This window comes from Atheta coriaria, unplaced genomic scaffold (genome assembly GCF_025399875.1).
Source record: "Atheta coriaria isolate IRGN ID8LTWV9N9 unplaced genomic scaffold, Caltech_Dcor_3.1 hic_scaffold_3_pilon, whole genome shotgun sequence".
Lineage (NCBI taxonomy): Eukaryota > Metazoa > Arthropoda > Insecta > Coleoptera > Staphylinidae > Dalotia > Dalotia coriaria.
Window position 1 is genome coordinate 8824877 of NW_027045445.1, and position 21148 is coordinate 8846024.

Here is a 21148-nt window from a genome sequence, read left to right on the forward strand (position 1 = left end):
GCGGCTATGCAGGTCGTAAGTCCCGGCTCAATATGGCGGCATGTATTTTGTTGACTTGTAAAATCTAAACTTGTATTCTATTGTTAATAAATGAATAGTAAGATATATTGACTTCTTTGATTTGTGTACCTCTTCTATCATTTCAGGAACAGGTCTCTAAGAGAATTCCCTCTCTCAGGGGATGATCCCCACTATAAAAATGGTTAAGGTATCCTGTGTGATTTGTGTGCTCCTTCTTTCATTTCAGCTACAGGTCAGAATTTGTAAGAATATTTTTAAGTGTCACCTCTCTTGAGGCGACTTAAAAATTAGAAATATTTTTACAAGACTTTATAAGGATTGTCCTTATAAGGAGTTCCCTCTCTCTGGGGGTGATCCCCCACCATAAAAATTGTTAATATGCCTGATAATTCCGGGGATGAAGCGCAGAGACATCGTAGCTGTAGGTTGGGCCGGGAGCAATGGAGGCATCGAAGCAGTGGGCCTGTGACTGTCTTATAACGACACGTGCCAAAAAATTTAAAAATCTGATCCACTCCTGTTGGAGAAGAAAGTCTTCTACTTTTCTCTGCTGTCCCTTCTTCTACTTCTCCTATTTCTTCTCTGTTCTCCGTTTCTCAACTTACTTTCTTACTTCTCTTATTGCCTTCACTTGTATTTCAATTTCTCTTATATTTCGTTGCAATTCATATATGCAACCCAAATTACACCTGATATTTTGATATTTGAGAAAAATGCCTTCCACACCTGAGATTCGATCCGTGTCTGCTAGCATGCCAGCAGGTGCACGTCTCCACTCGACCACCGAGTGTTTTTATTATTGTTATTTGATTCTTCTATATATGTTTCTGTTTTTTATCATGTTTTTAAAAACAACAACACAATTCAAGCAACAGCAATGCACGGCACACGCTTCACGCACATAAGATTTATATACTATATGACTTAAGACACCGATACTGAAAACAGCAAGGTGGGTGCCACAAAGAAAAAGAATTAGTTTATAACATTACAATGTGTTTTATTGACAACATTGAAAATAAATATATCTTTCAAATAAAAAATAAAACATTGACAAATCTCAAATCTCGTAGCAGCAAAGACTTACCAAAAATATGCGCATCACAAAACTAAATCATGATTAGCATAAAGAATTACAATACTTACAATTTGGTGCAAGAACGACTCTCCTGCAAGAGCTCGTTCAATTTCTAGAGCAGTAAAACAAATAAAAATCAGTTCGAAATACAAAAATGGAATTTTTTTGACTTCCGCGTATGAAAATCACAAAACTAAGTCATAAATAGCATAAATAATTACAATACTTACGATTTCATGAAAGAAAGACTCTTCTACAAAGTCTCGCAGTGAGTAAAATACTATTCCGACAGAAGCTTGGGTTTGCGTAAAAGCTTATCGTTAAACGGCAACACTAGCACTATTCAAGTCTATATATTAAATTAACCCAAAAACGGAAATATTGAATAAAACTAAATACACAACGAGTGTTGTGTACTCGCCAGCGATCAGGACCAAACTAGTTTCAAAACATGTGCGCTGTTGTTTACATAGTACGAAATACTAATATGCGCCTACTGATGCAAACATTTTAAAATAGACATGGCTATTGGTAATTTGATGGCAATATATGTTACAATATTGTTTTCCAACAACTACTCACGTTTATAGACTATTCCAGGTAGGACTAAACCCAATGCTAACAAAACACGTTTAAATTTTTCATAGATCAAGAGCAGTACCAGAAATAAGTATCAATTAGCAGTAATTATGTTTATTTTTATTAGAATCGAAGAGAATAATAATCATTTCAGTTACTGATATATCCAAATATCAATAGCAATACCGCTTGATATCTCATATCGACAAAAATCATAAAATCGTTTTATTCTTCATTTATAAACAAGCATGATTTCATATCTCTTCCCGTACTTTCGTTCGCTTTGCCACTAATAAATTTTACACTAAAATTGCAATCCCGCAGCAGGTTTTAAATCAATGTCTGTCGCTTAGTGTCGTCCGTCGTACAACTATAATTACAAAATTAAACAAATTACACTTGCGTTCCGTTCATCAAATATAAATTACTTATGCATACAAACAAACTAAACAGTTAGGGGGAACGGGTAGTATTCGCTTAATGGTAATATTAAACTGTTTATTTAATGCCGTGCGTGAAAACTTTCAAACTAAATGTTTACCTAAGACGCTCCTCGAGAAAGAAACTCAATGGAAGAGCGAGCGTGTCAGCGGTTCGTTTACAAAATCAAGAAGCAAATTAATTAAAAGTTCGTCGAATCAAACAAAAAATAAAAGTTACAAACAAATATATCACAATACATATTAGGTGAATATACGGTCGCGCGAAATGGTGCATTTCCGCTTTACGATAGCGACTCAACCGCCATCTTAAAGCCTACACGTTTGACAAAGATGGCAGCCAAACGCAGCGAGCAACACGACGCTTGCACAGCAGTCAAGCGTGTCCTCGCCGTGCGTTTGACGCCAAACAAAATCCAAACGAATCGAAATTCTCACTTAACCATCGAATTTAAATAGAATTGTTTAAACTCAAATTTACAACCAAGGGTAGGTTGCATCAGAGGAAAGCAAAAGAGGTAATTACAAGACGCCCACCCTCGATAAATAGAAATCATTATAAATATTACTTAAAATATAAATTAAAAATTGTCTAAGTAACCTTTTTCTTGCTTCAAGTATGTTCTTCTCATATTGTAGTTTTAAATTACTGAATAGATGATAAAAGCATTGCGTGTTTCTGGTGTCTCATTGAACCATGTCGTGTGAGTTTGTGAAAATGAACATTTGCTACGATAAAACATTTATACAAATACTTTTTTCCATTTTTTTGTTAAGTAACTAAAAATTAGTACCATGGTGTTTCTTTATAGATAGCGCTCGCGCATCGTGTAGATTAATACTATTTGCACACAAATCTTTCCAAACCGTCTCCGAATCTCTTCAAAATTGTTTTACAAAATGTTAGAAAAATAATCCGGAAAATAATGCCTACTAATTTCTTTCTCATAGATTTTTTTACTCTTCGTTCTCCCACGCGTTTTCCTATTATTTGTGTCAATTTCTTTATTTTGAACAACGAATGCGGACTTAGATGCGTTTACGTTTTCTTATCTGTCGCAGCACGTCTTGCAGCATAGTGATTATCATAAATTAGTGCATCTTACATGCTAAAGCCGTTTTTATGTTTTTTTTTTTTGCAAGTTTTTCTCAAGCACACGAGACACGAGTTATTTTTATTTTTCCGTACAAATCATAAATCGGGTAATAAGATCCTCCCTTTGCTGAACGTCGTTAAATAATTGATTGCAGATGCGCTGATGCGAATGCTTTTGTTTCTTTGTTTATTTGGTGTGTTGGGTTGGTTGCGTAAATGTTACTAGCACCTCGGAGCAGGAGCACTCATTCAACTTTCATCTAAAACAAAAGTACACAAATAAAACAATAGAAACACACAAATATAATTTCATTGCGGACAGAAAATAGTTGAAAATTCATCACAGCCATTTTAAAACGTAAAATTTCTTCTAATTTACTCTTTGAAACGCTAAAAATAGGTTATGTTAACCTATATAATATCAATATGGCCACCGAAACAGTTAAAATAAAGCACCTTAATAAAAATTACCTCTGCTAATGACGGACTTGCGTTTGTTATCGTCCGGTGTGGAGCGTTGCATCGGTGCACCGCCTCCACCACGAATCGCCGTTTGTCCGCCGCCGCTAATGACAGGATGATGCTGCTGTCCAGCCCGAATCGGCTTTGCAATCTGCGGCACCGGTCCGCGACGCGCCAAGTTCTTCTGTCTCACAGCCTCCTTGATTCTATCCACCTCAAATTGGTACCTAAAGAGAAAAATATTTTAAATTTGTCTTTACTCAAAGAATGAACTCATTCTCACCGTTTGCGATCACGCATAGCACCCTCCTTGGCATCTTTCAACGCCGACTCCAATGCCTTGACTCTTTCCATCGTTGCACGAAGACGTTTCTCCAACTTCGGCAGTTCACAACGCAAGTCGGCGTTATCACGCACCAACTGCTTGTGCACCTTAGTCAACTGATCCAGGTTGTTCTCCAAGAACGAAATCTTCTGTTTCTGCGCCAGGGAGCCGCCATCTTCGTCGGTGTCGTCGCTTGCGATTGCCTTCTTAATACGAGCCTATAAAAAAATAATTAAATGTAGAAATGAAATTAATATAAATAAAATTTAATAATTCTACCTGAAGATCTTGAACGAATAGCTTCCTCAGGTTGTGCAAAGTCTGCAACTCCTTGGCGACGGTGTCCTCCAGCCCTTTGAGGTCCTTGCGTGCCTGCTCGCGTCTTTCGTTCGTCGAACTGCATACAATTGTAACACGTTTTTGATTGGCTCATAATTATCGCTTTCGATTAAGCCACGATCACACACATTTCGTTTGAGCGCTCTGTTTTGCTTTGTGGGTTTGAGTTTGAAACATATTGGAAATTTCTTTGTTCGTTCATACCCGATTGATTAAGCCGATATTGGAGAAATTTGATTAAGATCCAACGCGTTATTGATTAGTTATGTACACACCTATCACTGGGCCACATTCAACAATATAACAATTACAGAAAAATAGATTTTCTCACGTTTCCCGTAAAATAATCAACAGTTTTCAATTTTTGCCTACTCCATAAGCCTATTTATGTACAAATATTGTACAATCATCTAACCGACTAGGTTCTTTTCTCGAAAATATTGCTCTAACAGTAAATTTAAAACGATTTTGTACAATTTGTACAAGTTTTGTTACCGTATATGTACAAATGACCCGATTTTTGTGTTGTGTTGGTCGGATCAACGCCATTTTTGATTTATCGACGCGAGACGCCATCACGGACGCACGCACGAGAAACAAAACAAAAACAGAGAGAGCTTGTGTGATGTGACTTAATAACGAAATTGCTTAATAAAAACTTAAAACTAATTCAAACCAAGGTTAAAACATAAAATTACTAAATACTAAAAACGGGAATGTTATGTCAATGGGAATTGGGTCACGAATGGCGGATGATTTAGGTTAGGGGCGGGGTAGGCGGCGAGGAGTGGAGGAATGATCGATAGAAAAACAAAACACGTGTAAACCGATTCGCCACCCGATCCTAAACCGATCGCGATTGTTTTTAGATGATTTTGCTTGTGTGTAGAGAAAGGCCGACTTTACCAAATATCACAGTTTGTTCACTTTGAGGTCATGATACACATTTACACGGAAAAAAGATGTGAGTGCAAAGAAGAAAATTATTGTATCGTCACGCGTTAGTTTGGTTTTTGGTAAAATCGACCTGACTTTCATTTGTCTTGGTTATTATCGCGTGTCGCGGCGCGCTTTAACGTTTACATGATAATAAAATAATGCGGACACTTGTGCGTGACGAGCAGCAGCGTGAGGGAAATGAACAGATGCAGGTGGAGGGTGTGCATGTGAAAGATGGAGCTGAACACCGGGCAGCAGTGGTGCTGGTGGTGGTGATGCTGCTGCTGGCCGCGCGCGGGTTGCGCATCGTCGGCGCGTTTGCTAGCGAACCGCACGAGTTTTGCATACTCATTCAGCGCCTGCTTGCGCGTCTTCGCGTCCTCGTTAAGCGCGGGCGCGGAGAGCTCGTCTTTGTACGGCAGAAAATCGGCCCACGTGTCTGCTTTCGGTCGGCGGATGTACACGGGAGAGGCGGGAGCAGGTGGGGAAAGGCGCAGCTTTTTCGGCGAAACGACCGACGCCTCCAAGCAGGACAGGGAGCGGTTATCGGGAAGGACGAGCGAGCGTTTCTCCGCCAACAACATGGCGTCGAACATCATGTCGTCGTCGTATAAGTCGTTGTTAGTAAGATTGCGCTTGTTGAGTGAGATTACTGACATGAGTTCCTGCAGCTTGTTGGATTTCTCCGACTCCTCCGACTTGACCTTCTCGTAATCGGCCTGGAGCTGTTGCTGCGTCAGTTGCAGTTTTGAGTTCAAACTAAAACAAGAGTCAGCAAAAAATTAGCATCATCATCATCAATAGTACATATTACATCATGAACATTATACACAACTTACTCCTTGATATCGTTAAGCATTTGTTGCTTCTCAGAGATTTCATCTCGCAACTGCGCCACTTGTTTCTGGTGCACATCACGCAATTGATCCATCTGCTGTTCCAAAGCGACACGCATCTGGTTGGCTTCCTTCTTCTCACTTTCGCTCACACTGCTAACTTGTTCAGCAGCCTTTAACTTAGCGCATTCTTCACGCAACGCATCGACATTCTCCTCGAGCGCACGTTTCTTATTCTCGCTTTCGCGCATGCTCTCCTGCAAACTCTTCATTCTAGCTTCATGCTGTGAAATCAACAATCTCCCCTCGGCTAATTCCTTCTCATAATCAACCACCTTACGGTTGCTGTCCTTGTGTGAGGCCTCCAGCTCATTGAGACGCGTTGTGATATTAGTCACATCACTCTTCATGCGACTAATATACAACCTCGCCACAGTGAACTCCTCCTCCAGCTTGGCAGCATCGTTGGAGATATTCAAATCGGTTCGTTCCGAGCCAAGCACACTGCCGATATCACCCAACTCCTTCAATAAGTTGGACAGCATATCAGCAATTCTCTTCTTCTGATGTGTGCTCATATCCCTCAACTGTTGTAATTCCGAAGAAGTTGTGTTGAATGAAGCCTGCTTCTGCATGAGTTCCTCGGAAAGACTCTCCATCTCCTTGTTCTTTGCCTCAACTTCCTGACTCTTCTGATCGTAATTAACAGCGAGTTCCTCCAGGGCTTGCAGGACTTCCTTCACCTCTTCCTTTGCGCTTTCATTTTCTTGCTGAATGCGGTTCATCTCAGCTTGTAAGGCTTCGTAGTCCCGACGGGTGGCAGCGATAAGATCATCCTGCTCCATCATCTGCTCCTTGAGCTTCTCGACATACTGACTCTGTTGGTTAATCTCCTCATCTTTCTCATCCAACTGTTGGTATAATCTCTCGCGTTCCTGCTCCAGTTTCTGTCTATCTTCAGAACCCAGAGTGGAGCCAATCATGAGCGCAGGCGTGGCTGGAATTGGTCCAGCAATTGGTGCAGCTGTCGACTCCTCCATGATGTTGCTAGGAGTACTAGCATCCATCTCATTGAGATTGACCTGTTCCTCAGTATCAACAGTCTCCCCAGCACGCCATTTCGCAAGCTCAGCTTCAAGTTTCTCAACTTTACCCTTGAGCCTGCCCACTTTTTCCTTCTCACGCTCATATCTGCGCTTCCATTCTTCAGCAGTGAGCTCCTCGTTCACGCAGACGACGTTCTTCACCGTCTTTGCACGCTTACCGAACTCCAGAGTGGATTTGGTTTCCGACTCGTTGAAGCTGGCAGGCGAGCAGCAGATGACGATCGTCGTCCGCGCATTACCACCGAGTGACTCTTGTAGAATACGCGTCAATTTAGAATCTCGATAGGGGATGTGCGTTTTGTTGCCGTCGGCCAGGGCACTGATGACATTACCGAGCGCCGAGAGGGATTTGTTGATGTTTTTAGCTTCGTCTAATACTGTACCCTCCGCGCCAGTTTTTGAAACTTTTTCGGAACCAGCCAAATCTACCAGGTACAACTTTCCGGAGAGTTTCTTCTGATTTTCCATATTTTCCTGTTTGACGTTGATAAGAAACACCGAGTGTGAACGCGACGAATGTTCATTCATGTCTGAAAACGAAAATAATGTCACAAAACGCCACTAAAATTTTAAATATTAACTTACTGGTTACAGCAATATGTCTATTAGATTTTCCCTCCTCGATAGCTTCAAAGACCTCATCCGGTGACGAAACAAACCTTTCCGTTGCGCCCTTGACAAAAGGCACACGATTTTTGTCTTCGTGCACACTTAAATTCACCTTAGAAACTGAAAACACAACAAAAAATTAATCCCACTTCAAATTTCTACAATTTTAAAACATTACCATCAAGTAAATCACGAATTTTATCCATGTAAATCTCAAAGTAGGAAACTTTAATGTGAAACTCTAAATTCTCCTCCATCTGGTAGATGTGGTTGAAGATGTCGTTGACAATACGTGGGATGATACCCTGCTTGGCAGGGTCATCAAGCACACCTTCCATCGTGTGCGTTTTACCGGATGACGTCTGGCCGTAAGCGAAAATCGTTCCATTGTAACCAGCCAGGACGTCGCTGACAATACTCTTGGCCGCCTCATTGTAGACCTTCTCTTGTGTCGCATTCGGTTTAAAAACTTTGTCAAATAGATAAACTTTTCCCTGCAAAACAAGCGAAAAAAACATTACATTTTAGCAAAACAAAAGGAATAGAATTGTGTGGGAGAGTTGGCACGTTCGCGCACGTGGCAGCACGAGACATTAAACTCTTGAACCTTGAAAAGTCCAAGGATTTCGGGGACTAGGGGAACCGGAAAGCGGCGCGTGGCGTCGCGCAACGCCCGGGTATCCTAGTCTATAACAGACATAAATCAAAACATTTGATTATATTTTGCCCTTGAATTTTTATAAATTCGTATGTTCCACCCTCTACTAAATAAAATCATAATAACGGAAGATATATGAGTCCTAGACACAAAAAATTCACTCCCAATGTATTATTCAGCGGATAGTAGAAATACCCTTGCGCATTTTCACCTTTTCATCCATTCAATACCGCGCAGACACAACAAAAGACTGCAAAAAATATCATCTGCAAGGTGTGTTTGTGTTGGGGGGCGCGCGTGTGGCATAATGTTAAATTGCTCCAGTCGGCGGCGGCGGTGGCTGGATGACTGCAGCCGTCTCCACTCTCGCGCCTGGTCAAGGGCAGCGCCTTATTGATTTTGTATCCACACACCGGGATATCCGCCCCAAAAATAGCTTTTTCATTAAAATTCAACAAATTTAAACAAAAGCGAAACAAATCACACCGTAAATGTTTATGGAAATGAGAATTGCACGTAAAATAATGACGATTAAATTAGTTTTCCTGTTTTCCGGCACGTAACTTGCAAATTCAGTAAGGATCGCGTGTCATTCAGCGAAAAACAATTTAAATTTCAATCAGAACAAAAAAATTTCAAACTTAATCACAAGTTAATCAAATAAGACAAAATAATATCAAAATAAAACCATTAATTACACAGGTCAACACAAAATTTGCCTTTTCGTTTAAAGGTTTAATTTCGATAATTTAGGTCATAACTACACGAAAAAAAAATATATGACATAAAGAAGTTTGCTTCTGTACTCAGAATTCAGATTTAACTATATTTTTCAAAATTTGGGATTTTTATGTTTAATTAAGGATAGAACTATACAAATAAATTAATTTATCATTTGCATGAAATTTTACTATTAAAATAACTTATAAAAAAGTGAAAAATAGTTTAAAAGTGTACATTTTTGCCCTTTTTTTATGATCATAAGTGCTTTCTCTCAATAAACCCCAGATATAGTCTCCCATCATATTTTCATTATATTGGCCTTGATATCGTTGTTCGAAGTTCATGATGTCCTGATGAAAACGTTCTCCTTGCTCTTCGGAATATGCCCCCATGTTATTTTTGAACTTATCTAAGTGCGGATGAAGCAAATGTACTTTCAAAGACATTCAGCAACCCATGGCCTTAAAATTTTTCAACATGTTTTCAACTAATTTTTCGTAGTTTTTAGCTTTGTTATTTCCTAAGAATCCAGATACTACTACTTTAAAACTGTTCCAACTTGCTTTTTGGGTGTGATTAAGCAATTTTGAACATTTTTCATCGGCGTAAATTTGCCTAATTTGCGGACCAACAAAAATTCCAGCTTTAACTTTTGCTTCAGATAACTTGGGAAAATTTTCAAATAAGTAAAAGCTTCTGAGGTATTGTCAAATTGTTTAACGAATTGTTTCATCAAATCTTTTCTCTCCTTGATACCAACCTAACATGTAGAAATAACTACGAGTAATTTCTACAATAACAAAATCAATGAAATGACAAATGTTTTCCCTGTTCCTCCAGGTGCTTTCCCGCTTTTCTATACGAATTTTTCTACCATTTTCTTTGTTATATACCTCCCTGAGCCCGAGACCTATCCAACGAATGCAAAACCGTGAAAATCGGTTGGTGCGTTCTGGAGTTACAGCGACAGGAAGGAAAAGCCGTCTTATTTTTATATAGTAGATTTGAAAATGAGTATTATTACTACAGATATCACAAAAGCAAACTTTTTATCAAAATGAGGTATTCGCTGGTAGTTGTTGTGCATAATTAACCCAAAAATCATAAAATAAACTTTAGGCAAAAAATAAACAATTTTTTGTTGAGCCGTGTTATCGATCAATGCATCAAAGTTTGTTTCTCTCAATTTTATTTTTTTCTTTGTTGACTTTTCTGTTGAAATATAATCAAATAAAAGGTGAATGAGCATTAAACATGCATTACATCCACGAGGGGCTGTTGCAAGGAAGCTCACACCCCTAACAAAAGTTCGATATCGAATATGGTACTATTTCAACGGCCGCCGCCGGCGAGTCGGTGGTTATTACGCGATAGTAGCTGTCGTTACACTTAAAATAAGCCGCCACAACCGCAACCCGCAAAGGAAACAACCCTACGATCGATACGCCAGACATCGCACCGGCCGCTATGTTTCAACGTTTCTACGATTCCCAATTTAATATTTTTCGAATGTAATTACTCTACTTGCATATCTTTATACACTTTCAACAATTAATTCTGACGTTTTAATTAAAGTGAAAACAGAGTGAAGACATAGAATAATTAGGTTAAGAAGGAAAAAATCTAAGGTGTGAATAAAAGAAATTCTCCTTGACACATAATAATAACGTTGCCAACCTGTCAACATGCCAACAAATCAGCAAGTCGCGGAAATCTTGAACGAAATTAAAAAGTGAAATTTAAATTTCGCTACAACTTAAACTCAACTGAATGCCAACTAGTTCATAGAGCCTTAATATTGTCTAGCATAAAAACACTAAACTATTTTAAATTGTCCGGAAGTCGATGAATTTTCCGCTATGTCTAACAAAAATAGATTTGATTACAAAACAGTAAATTTGATTGTACACCGAAATAAAAACAAAACTTTGTACCACATGAATAATACGAAATATTGTGCGCTATAAAAAAAAACACTATGCAACTCTGGTATCAAGGTATGAAGTAATCAAATAATAGTTTAATTAGCGTTGTTTTCGACTTTTTGTGCGCGTTGCGCCATCATCGCGCGCTGCGGCACGACATGCGCTCGAGATCAGACGAATGTCAGTCAATGTCGAATCAAAAATATATTAGACTGCTGCTTGTACAACAAGAAACCACAACAAATAGAAAATCATGTTGATATACAGGTGTGTAATGCCTTCAAATACTATAAATTAAAATTAAATGACAAAAAATATTTGTATCACTCGGTATAAATCACCTTCGTAACATAAAAGGTAATTACGACAAGCAGCAAAAAATGTGTTACGCTGGTAGCAGTCGAACAAAAAAAAAATCAAACTCGGCTTGAATCTGAATTCTACCTTTTACCTCCTCTCGACCAAACAACACGCAACACAACACACAAAAACATTGAAAAATTACGTAATGCAAGTTGTACGAGAGGTACTAGTCCAGTCATTTATGTATTTATGCTGGTAGGAACAAATTGTTATGCGGCGCGGTTCGGCGTAATGGTCCAAAGATAGATTACGAGTTTACAAACTACGAGCATGTACACCAGCATCCACGATTCAGTTCCGCAGTGTGCGCACTCACGCCTAAATAAAAATATGTTAAACTGATTTGCGTCGTCGCGGTCAACCGGCGAGAGCCGAGGAGATGAATCGTAAACGGGAAGTATTTTTCATTGCTTTCACGTGATGATGATGAACTTCAATCATCAATAAAAACATTTGATATTGACCACAATGACAAGATGACAGGCTGAAATGATTTATTTTTTATCTATTTTTTGGTTTTGTGAAAGAAATTTAACCGAAAATAAAATATAGCGATAAAATTAAACAAGTGCCCGACTAAATTTATGTTGAATTGATTTCTTGATTGTTCTCAGTTTGTCTGGTTGTTTGACGCAGCCTATACCTGACTGATGTACAAAAGCCTTATCAGTGAACAATGATGGTTTTAATAGATCATTGTCCATGTGCGGTTTGAACCAATGACAGTAGTGAACTCTCAGCTGATAATCTTTTCAATACAAATTATTATTTCACAGATAGAAATGAAATTTTACGACTTTTTTATGGAGCCACTATTGTAGTTTTGTTTAACGCTAATTTGTAACTCAGTGGCTTTCAATCAATACCTTTTGATATACCTATCTACACATACTCATCAATTTCTTTACAATAGGCAATTTATAAAAAAATTTCAAGGTAAATTCTTCTGTTTTTGTGTAAACTCGCAAAAATATTAACATGATAGTAAATTTTATTCCACAATGAGATTCAAAAACGTCAGTATTCGTTGTCATTTTATTATTTCTAACATTTAACAACAAATTCAAAATTCGAACACTTAAAGTTCAGACATGCCTAGTAGCAATAGCAGCAGCAGAAGTTGCTTTGCAAAAACGTAAAATACATAGTAGAATATATTCGATTAAAATTTATGAGTCACGATTTGCGTGTTACTAGATTCTTAAACGCTTTGCCACACAAAAAATTGCAACACCTGGCCTAAAGAAAGAGGCTACCCTTAAACCTGCAAACAATTCAAATCTTTTCAATTCGTTCGTTTTGGAGTGTATTTTATGAATTGAATTCGATTCCAACTAAACTATGAAAATGTGTATTAAGTACCTCACCTATTCAAAGGTATTGATATAATGTTTGTCTAGTGCTTACCTAGCCTTATCTCAATGTTGATCATGAATGTTTGTTTTTAGGCATATGCATGTAGGAAACGTAAGAAATTATCTACAAAATTACAGACTGACTAGTACTTCAAATTAGTGTTTTAGATATTAAGCTTAGAAAAATCTAAACTGTAGATGAATTATCGGGCTAGAATACCCTTCGAGAGTACACCTCTGTCTGCCCAGGCGTTGTACCACCACACCTTCCCCCACCACTTTTTACGGGTAGGCCGCAGGTATATAAGGGTAACTCGCGGCGACCACAGTATTCAAGTCGTGCCTGAGTGGTCAAGCAGAACAGTCGCAGGTTTCTCACTCTCCCTTCGAGTCTTCGTTTTAGTGTAAATTTAAGTGACAATTTTTTTTAATCAGAAATTTTTGACCAAAACCACCGATATTTAATAACGAACATATCAAAAATAAAATTATTCAAATTCGACTATCAAACAGCAATTCATTTATACGTGAATATAGATTATTTTGTCAGATAAAATCATTCAATTATTATCACGAAAAATCTAGATTAATTTCGACTTCTAATCTGCCAAATTATCACTAAACATGCATACAAAACACAATATCATTGCACCTTATCATATTCATTAGTGTACTTTTCGGTGATATCACCTTACACTTGTTATAATGTTAATACAGCAAATATTACATTATACAACACGCATCTACATCAAAGCACAAGTATAAAACCAATAATATTAACCTTAATCATCCTACATAGTAAAGAAAACGCTGCTTGCATTGCAGCACAAAAAATTAATGGGCAACCAAGCGCGGTGTGCATTGAGCTGTTACAGTGTAAATCAAATTTCCGATACTGCCAATATTCAATTTTAACTAGATACTAACAAGTTTATCACATTAATAACCATACCACCTGTTTTTATTTAGCTGGGTGCTATGCATACATTTCTAACAGGTATCTATATAAAAGATGGTTGTGTTAGTTACAACATTTATAACTCAAGAACGACTGGACAGATATTGATTTGTTAGATTCGTCTCCACCCCGAATAGCGGAATAAGTATGACTAAATTATGACTTAAAAAGTCTTAAAAAGGGATGAAAATTGGCGATCGTTATAGCTAAATAACTGAATCCAAGATCGTGCTAAAGTAAAATCTAAATAATTCTATTATGTTCTTCAAAGTGCATGTCTGTCTACCACACTACCATCTACTTTGAACTCACAAACAAAACAAAACAAGCGTTAATTAAACCCAACAACATAAACATCCTAGCCTTCCTAAGCCCCCTACACTAATTAAGACCTACATTTATAAATTAAAACTAAGCCAGCGCTAAAAACTTATTCGAGCACTCGGTGGTGAATTCTTTACGGTCGCGCGCGACTCGTCAGCGAGGCATGCAGCCACGAAATTAATTACGGTCGCGGTCTCGCGGACCTAATGATTGCCATTTGCTCGTTTTCCATTGCTTCGCGTGTGCTTATGCTCTGCGCCCGGCCGTCTCGCCATTTATTGCCTGCCTGCGCTCGCGCTTTTTAAACTCAAAACTTACAATTTACAATTCAAGCCAAACTAGAACCTACATATTCATTTGCAGAGGTCGATATGATGGAGCCGTGTACGTATTTCCTCAAGCACAACGCGCATGCAATCGTAAGGCGCGAGCTGTATAAGCTTTCTTCCACTGTATGCACACGTTTTGATCAACAATATACAAAGTGTTGAGGGTAATCAAGCAAAAGCAAGCAAGAAGTGTTTATACGTGCAAGTTTACACAGGCAGAACAAAACGTACCTAATTACGTTTGACTTACGGTGTTTAAAAGTGTTTGACGGTCAACAATGCTTTGTTTTTAGTCATTTCCAGCATGTTTTTTTCAGAGATTTTAGTTGTGACTCAAGGAAATGTTGTGGTTACTCATTTCCGTCAAAGGTTTAAAATAAAAATAAAACATTTTCATAGCTTTAAAAGTGTCATGTCCCCTATTATAGGTCTGGTTTAAGGTATGAAAAACAAGGTTATAAATGAAGAATATTTTACTTCAAACCAAAAGTAGAAAACAAAGCAACTGCAAATGCTGAGAAACTTTGAAAATATGTTGAAATAAATAGTCTCCTGTTAGGTAACGCAATTTGAATAGTACAACTGGTGAATTAATTACACGAAAATCAATTAACTTTAATTAACAGGTTCTTCACTCACGCATCAGGTAAATATTATGTTGCTATACCTTTGTTTAGGTCAGTAAATTAACCAAATGTCAAAACATTTTGAAATATATTTAATTTTCCTGTAATAATTTTACTTTTTCAGTAAAATTAAGAGAAACAAGTAACTAAATATTGTAATTTTACAATAATTGATCCAATATTCATCAGGGTTAAGTCCCAAAAGTACCAAAACAAAAATTTATCTCAAAAATATTGAATAATTGACAAGATCTCAATGAATTCAATGAATTTTCGACCTTTTAGTCCTTAACACCTCCTACCCCCTAAGAACCCTTTTACCCTTCCTCACCTTAAACCTATTTTGGTTAAAATATTAAATAATAAATGCGAGTGCGGTTGAAGTAGCTTGTGCAGCTTGTTCCCGTATCGATCGCGACTCGTATATGCGCATCCAGCAAGCGCCCGAAAAGTTCAATAAACTTTAATTTTTCCAGCCACAAGTGCACTTCATATTATGTAAGAACTAAGTAAGTACCATTACCGTAATATACGAACGATCGGGAGCGCAATGCAGCACAACACAATCGCTAATGTCCGAACATACAACGTTCAATCAACTTTTGAAGTCTTCCGACAACCGAATCAAATTCCACACAATACATATGCCAACAGTAGGCAAGTGAAGCTTTAACCGCGCGTTAATCAAAAGTTTCTAATCGTCTAATCAATTTCGAATACAATATAGATTGCAAAACGAAACAAAGTAATCAGGTTATTTAATTGCGTACACATATGATGGCGCTGTATCTTTTTGTTTCTTGAGAGTTAACTTGGAGATTAATCACAGATAGAACTTACGCACTAGCTCAAGCAATGTTACATGGACATGGACGATGAGTCACGCTTTCATATGACACAATCCACATGAATTCATAGCTCGACGAGCGCAACGCGGAATGAAGTAGAGTGGATAATGAATTTACAGAGATCAGGGTCGAATTTAACACAAGAGAATTTTCAATAAACTTAATGAAAAACACCAATAATAATAAAATAGTCGCGTTGTATGTAAACACTTTGTATGTTTATGTATTTTTTTACTTTATATTTTTATTTTTGATGATTTTTATTTGTTTGTTTGGTTTCAAATCGAAAAAATCGAGTGTTTTAGAGCAGTTGAGCTCGTCCAAACGAATCGTATCGATTTTTTCGCTTTCTTGCAAGTTCCACAAACCGTAGCCGTGGAAAAAAATTACCTCCACATGCAGTTTCTCTCGTTTTGCATTCGCCTACAACCCACGAACACTACCAATTTAATTGTGTGGGTATGTAAGCGACCGAAACGCCTTTATTTTAATTTACATTTAGAATAAAATGTTTTACTTACCGCGATAGATATGCAATTCTCGTCGGATCCGGATGGAAATTTTACAACGAATTGCGAGCCAGCCTTCTCTTCGCTGTCGTTGAGTGGCCGAAATCGGCACACTACCCTAATGCTATCCTCGGCGGGTATTTCGCGTTCGCCCGACATCCTGCCGCTGTGTTGTTAACTTGCCGGCGTTTCCTGCACTTTCAGCACACCACCGGGGATCAACGCTTCGGATCCCACTGCAACACGTGTACGATGCTTCTACTCATGCGAACCGCGAGCTGGATCACGACCGGAGACTCTCCGATGCAACTAGGTGGAGTTGATGATTGTGTGCGGTGTATGGAGCGCGCACCACGTCCGCAACCCTCGCGCCGAATCGAGTACTTGCGCTGATTGTTGCCGATTGTTACCTCCCACGCACGCACTAGAAATGTGTGCCACCCTTGCGGCTGATAGTCCGTTTTTTTGCCGGCGCGTCTTCGGTTTCTATGGTGGCGAAACGAATGCGATACACTCGGCGTACTCGGTTGGCCTGCCTGCTGATGCACACCGGACTGACGTCGGCTGGTTTTTTACGCTTCGACCAGCGGCGAAACGGCCATCTTGACGTCTAAATGGAAATCGAACCGCACGGAGCGGCTGGGACGAGACTTGCGCACGAACTTACACGAAGTGTTGCCTTCGTGGAAAAGCAGTGCTACCAACTGTCTTTTAATATGTGCAAGTAAAGTTGCCTATGTTAAAACAATTAAAACTATATTATTAAATATATAACTACTATATAACTAAATGTAATTATTGTATTAATAATATTACATCTAATTAAATCAGAAGTAATTTAAATTGCATTAATTAAATTTTAAATGATTGTGAAGATGTTACAAGTGACAGATGCCAGCTGTCAGCTGTCAAAACAAAGCAGATAAGCCGAGATGAAAATGGAGTCATCATCAAACTCGTTGTCGAATTAAAAGCGAACATAATCTAGTCCCAAACGCTCAAACAAACTACAATAAATCCACCACCAAAAAGAAACATGTGCCACTAGACGTCCCCGAACACAATGACTCGTAAATCACGCAGAATGCACGCGCCAACGCATTTGCATCTTGAAAAGAAGCGCCGTTCGTCGAACAATTGAGTAAGCGCATTAACTTAATAACTATTTATGTAAATTTACAATAATCGTCTTCAAGCAACCACTTGGCGCACAGTTTATTTAATATACATTCATTGTCTTGATTTGTCTCTAACAACACATTAAACAATTTCTACATTTCTAGCTAAATTTTCCAACAAAAAAATGGGTTGTGCAAGCAGTAAAACAGATATAAATGATCAACACCCCAACATCTTCCAAGTGATGAACGTCGACGACGAATTCCGGCCTATTTCACCCGGCCAGATTGAAATCACCGACACTGAGTTGATTTTCTACCAAAGAACAAAAAAACCAACAACATGGTCACTCAGAAACCTACGAAAGTATGGATTTGATAGTGAAATCTTCAGTTTTGAGTGTGGAAGACGCTGTGCTACCGGCGAGGGCATATTTGCATTCAAATGCAAGAAAGCTGAGCAATTATTCAACCTTCTACAGCATAATATCCAAGTGAGAAATATGAGTGAAGAAGGTCTGGATGTGAATAGTCTGCTAAACATGCAACAAAGCAATCAGAACCAAAGAGAAGTCCAAAGAAGAAGCGCTGTCAACTCACCTGAAGGATATTTGAATCCTGTGAGTAATGGAACTGTAAACAGGCCGCCATTGAGTCGCCCAGGGAGTATAACCAGCAATGGCCCAACAACTCCGCCACCTAACGCTACAAATCCACAAATTCCACATCCGGAAACCAACAATAACAAAAGCAGCAGTGGGAATTCTGTTACAGTAAGACAAAACTCATCTGAACATGCTTATCTCAACTCTGAAGTCATTAACCAAACAGAGGTAGGTCATCAGTACATTAATCTACCAAATGGTGACTCTCACACGAATAGAAACGTTTATATGAACATTGATACCATGAATGTTTGTAACACTACCACACCTGTGAAGCCACTGCTTCAATCTGTAACCATTGAAGAGATCTCGCATGAAACCGAAGACATTGATGAAAATAACGTGGTGGAGACGATTATCTTGCCGCAGTTTCCACTCTCACCGTTACCAGAGTGTCAGAGTTGTCTGGAGGATGTGCATTGTTATGCGAATATCGACGCGAATGCGCTTGCACTGGCGGATTGCTATGATCCGTCCAGTGGGAATATCAACGGGGTGATTGGAGGTAATTTTGTGATAGACGAGCCGCAGGAGGTGAATTATGTCGAGCTGGATCTTGAGCCGAGCGGCTGTGGCCCGGTGAGCGTGAGTAAGACGCGGCCGTTGAGCGGAGATAGTCCGGTCAAGGGTAAGCCGTATGTGACGATTGATTTTAAGAAAACCGATGCGTTGTCGAACAGCATTAATCCCCGGCTGGAGCTGGAGGAAGGGTGTAGGAAGACGAGGCATAATTCGACGATAGGGGACATCAGACATAGCAGTTCGATTAGTGACTGAAAGTTTAGGTTTTAGATTTTGATCGGTTTTTACTCGTATTCGATTTGAATTGTTCAATTATGAGATAATGTGACAATGCCAAAGTTTTTAGGATTGAGTGACTCTTGTTTGGAAGTATTTTTAGTCTTTTTATAATTTATTTGGGAAAAATAGTAAGTAAAAACTAATTAACGTACAGTTTAGATACGTATACGTTTATTTTATGCTAAAAATTTGAATTTTATTGGGAAAAAACAACAAAAATTGCATTATTTTATGATTTACTTGCTAAATTTAATCTAGTTATTCAACCTTTTATTCTTTTTTACAAAGAAACTTATTTTATTACATTTTTTGCTTCAAAAAGCAAAAATAAACAATTTTTATGCTCAATTTTTGTGCAGATTATGAGCAATTTTATGTAAATTGTTATTTTGTAAGCAAAACATCTTTCAAACAAGAGTTATCCACTTTTTTGTTTCAATAATTTACAAACATTTGTTATATCTTCCAAAATAAGTGCTCAAAACGTTTAAATTTACATTTGATTGCAAACATCGAAAGCAAACAAAAACAATTTGTGATTTTGTGATTTAGATTCAAGATTTTTAAACAACATTTTATTCTAGTATTTATCAGAGAAGTTGATTAGTACTCTAGTGTTTTTGGAAACAATTATCACCACCCCAAACTCAAATTAGTGACGAATTGCTATTGCGATTCGCAGATAACTACATAAAAGCCTGGGCAAAATGCATGTAAATATTGAAACAATTTGTAACATCACATCACACAATCAGGATGAACATTACGAACATTATAGCATTACAACCCCAATATTAGCATAAGTGAAAGTAAAGTGTGTATGAGAAACCAAACAAAAACATATGCCAAAGTATCGAAAGGAATAAGATTGAGAAAACATATTTTATATTAGTGTTACATCATGTGAGTCATATTGATCTGTTGTTATATCTATGAATTCTCTATGATCATTATGAATTATTTTTCAATGACAAAGTGTATTGTAATCTTAAATATTCTATTGCGTATACGTTTTTATCAATCATTTTAATCATCTACGGTTCTATGACATAGTTTTAAGGCGTAATTAAGTTTTTATCATGTTGTATTTTGAGCAAAAGAAACGTTGTGCACAAACCAAAGATATTTGATAATTATGGTAAAACGAGTTGAAGTTTTGTATGAGTGGATTGAAACATTGAACAAACAACCTGTAGTTTTAAGAAGATTGTGTATTATTTTTTAGTAATGCGATGAGAGGAGACAAACTACCAAAACGAATTATATGATACTATTATAATATGTAGAGAATATTTAATTTTTTGAATAAAAAAAATATCGGAAGATGCAATTGGCTGAAACAAAATTTCTTGATATTATTACTTTCATTTGTGAATACGTAATCCATTGTATATTTTGAAATATTTATTTATAAACTTTACGTGAATATTGGATTTACAATTTTTATATATTGAGTTAACATGTTTCGTTTTTACACCAGGCACTACATATATTCAATATTGTTGCAATATTATAAAAACAACTATAATATTTATTTAAACTTACCAAAAATAACATAAAACGTTTATAACGACGAGTTAGCACAATTTCGAGTCAAAAATTTACTTGTTATAATAAAATTATAATTTTGTTCCCAATGAATGATTTATACACCCAGTTTAATTCCAAGGTTGTTGATTTAAAAAAGTTTTTTACTAGATTTGACCTTGGAATTAAACTGGTTGTATAAATCATTCATAGGGAACAAACTTATAATTTTATTATAACAACTAAATATTTGACTAGAATGTGTGCTAACTCATGATTATAAACGTTTTATGTTATTTTTGATAAATATAAATAAAGATTATAGTTGTTTTAATAATATTGCAACAATATTGAATATATGTAATACCAGGTATAAAGAGCTGTATGTTGGGTTGCCTCCTTTATAACTGCAAATTCTTAATTTCTCACTTCTCCAGGTTCTTGATTTTAAAAACTTTTTTTACTAGATTTGACCTTGGAATTAAACTGGGTGTATAAATCTTTCATTGGGAACAAAATTATAATTTTATCATAACAAGTAAATATTTGACTAGAATTTGTGCTAACTCATGATTTTAAACGTTTTATG

The 21148-nt window shown here is 37.4% G+C and overlaps 3 protein-coding genes across 3 annotated transcripts in view; 2 read left to right on the forward strand and 1 right to left on the reverse strand.

The window, feature by feature from the left end:
* The window catches only part of LOC135804128 (pancreatic triacylglycerol lipase-like), a 115708-nt gene that overhangs the window by 2617 nt on the left and 91943 nt on the right, over nt 1–21148 (forward strand). The gene's annotated exons all lie outside the window — the stretch shown is intronic.
* On the reverse strand, nt 1777–17075 carry Khc (kinesin heavy chain). Its single transcript, XM_065317322.1, has 9 exons — nt 16461–17075; nt 8009–8324; nt 7807–7950; nt 6119–7751; nt 5937–6038; nt 4281–4398; nt 3960–4219; nt 3686–3903; nt 1777–3474 (listed from the first exon to the last, which is right to left on the reverse strand). Exons 1-9 carry the CDS (start codon nt 16605–16607, stop codon nt 3464–3466), a joined length of 2949 nt encoding a protein of 982 aa, XP_065173394.1. The 5' UTR covers nt 16608–17075; the 3' UTR covers nt 1777–3463.
* LOC135804366 (uncharacterized) lies at nt 17355–20377 on the forward strand. The gene is made up of 2 exons (XM_065318231.1): nt 17355–17589; nt 17732–20377. The coding sequence occupies exon 2, from the start codon at nt 17752–17754 to the stop codon at nt 19006–19008; it is 1257 nt and encodes a 418-aa protein (XP_065174303.1). The 5' UTR covers nt 17355–17589; nt 17732–17751; the 3' UTR covers nt 19009–20377.

Excerpts from the sequence above, each read along its gene's own strand:
- LOC135804366 (XM_065318231.1), top strand. The coding sequence starts at position 17,752 with ATGGGTTGTGCAAGCAGTAAAACAGATATAAATGATCAACACCCCAAC.
- Khc (XM_065317322.1), bottom strand. The coding sequence starts at position 16,607 with ATGTCGGGCGAACGCGAAATACCCGCCGAGGATAGCATTAGGGTAGTG. Across the intron at positions 8,325-16,460 it reads AGAATTGCATATCTATCGCG|GGAAAAGTTTATCTATTTGA; the intron begins GTAAGTAAAACA and ends CTTGTTTTGCAG. Across the intron at positions 4,399-5,936 it reads AACAAGCTGCAGGAACTCAT|TTCGACGAACGAAAGACGCG; the intron begins GTCAGTAATCTC and ends AATTGTATGCAG.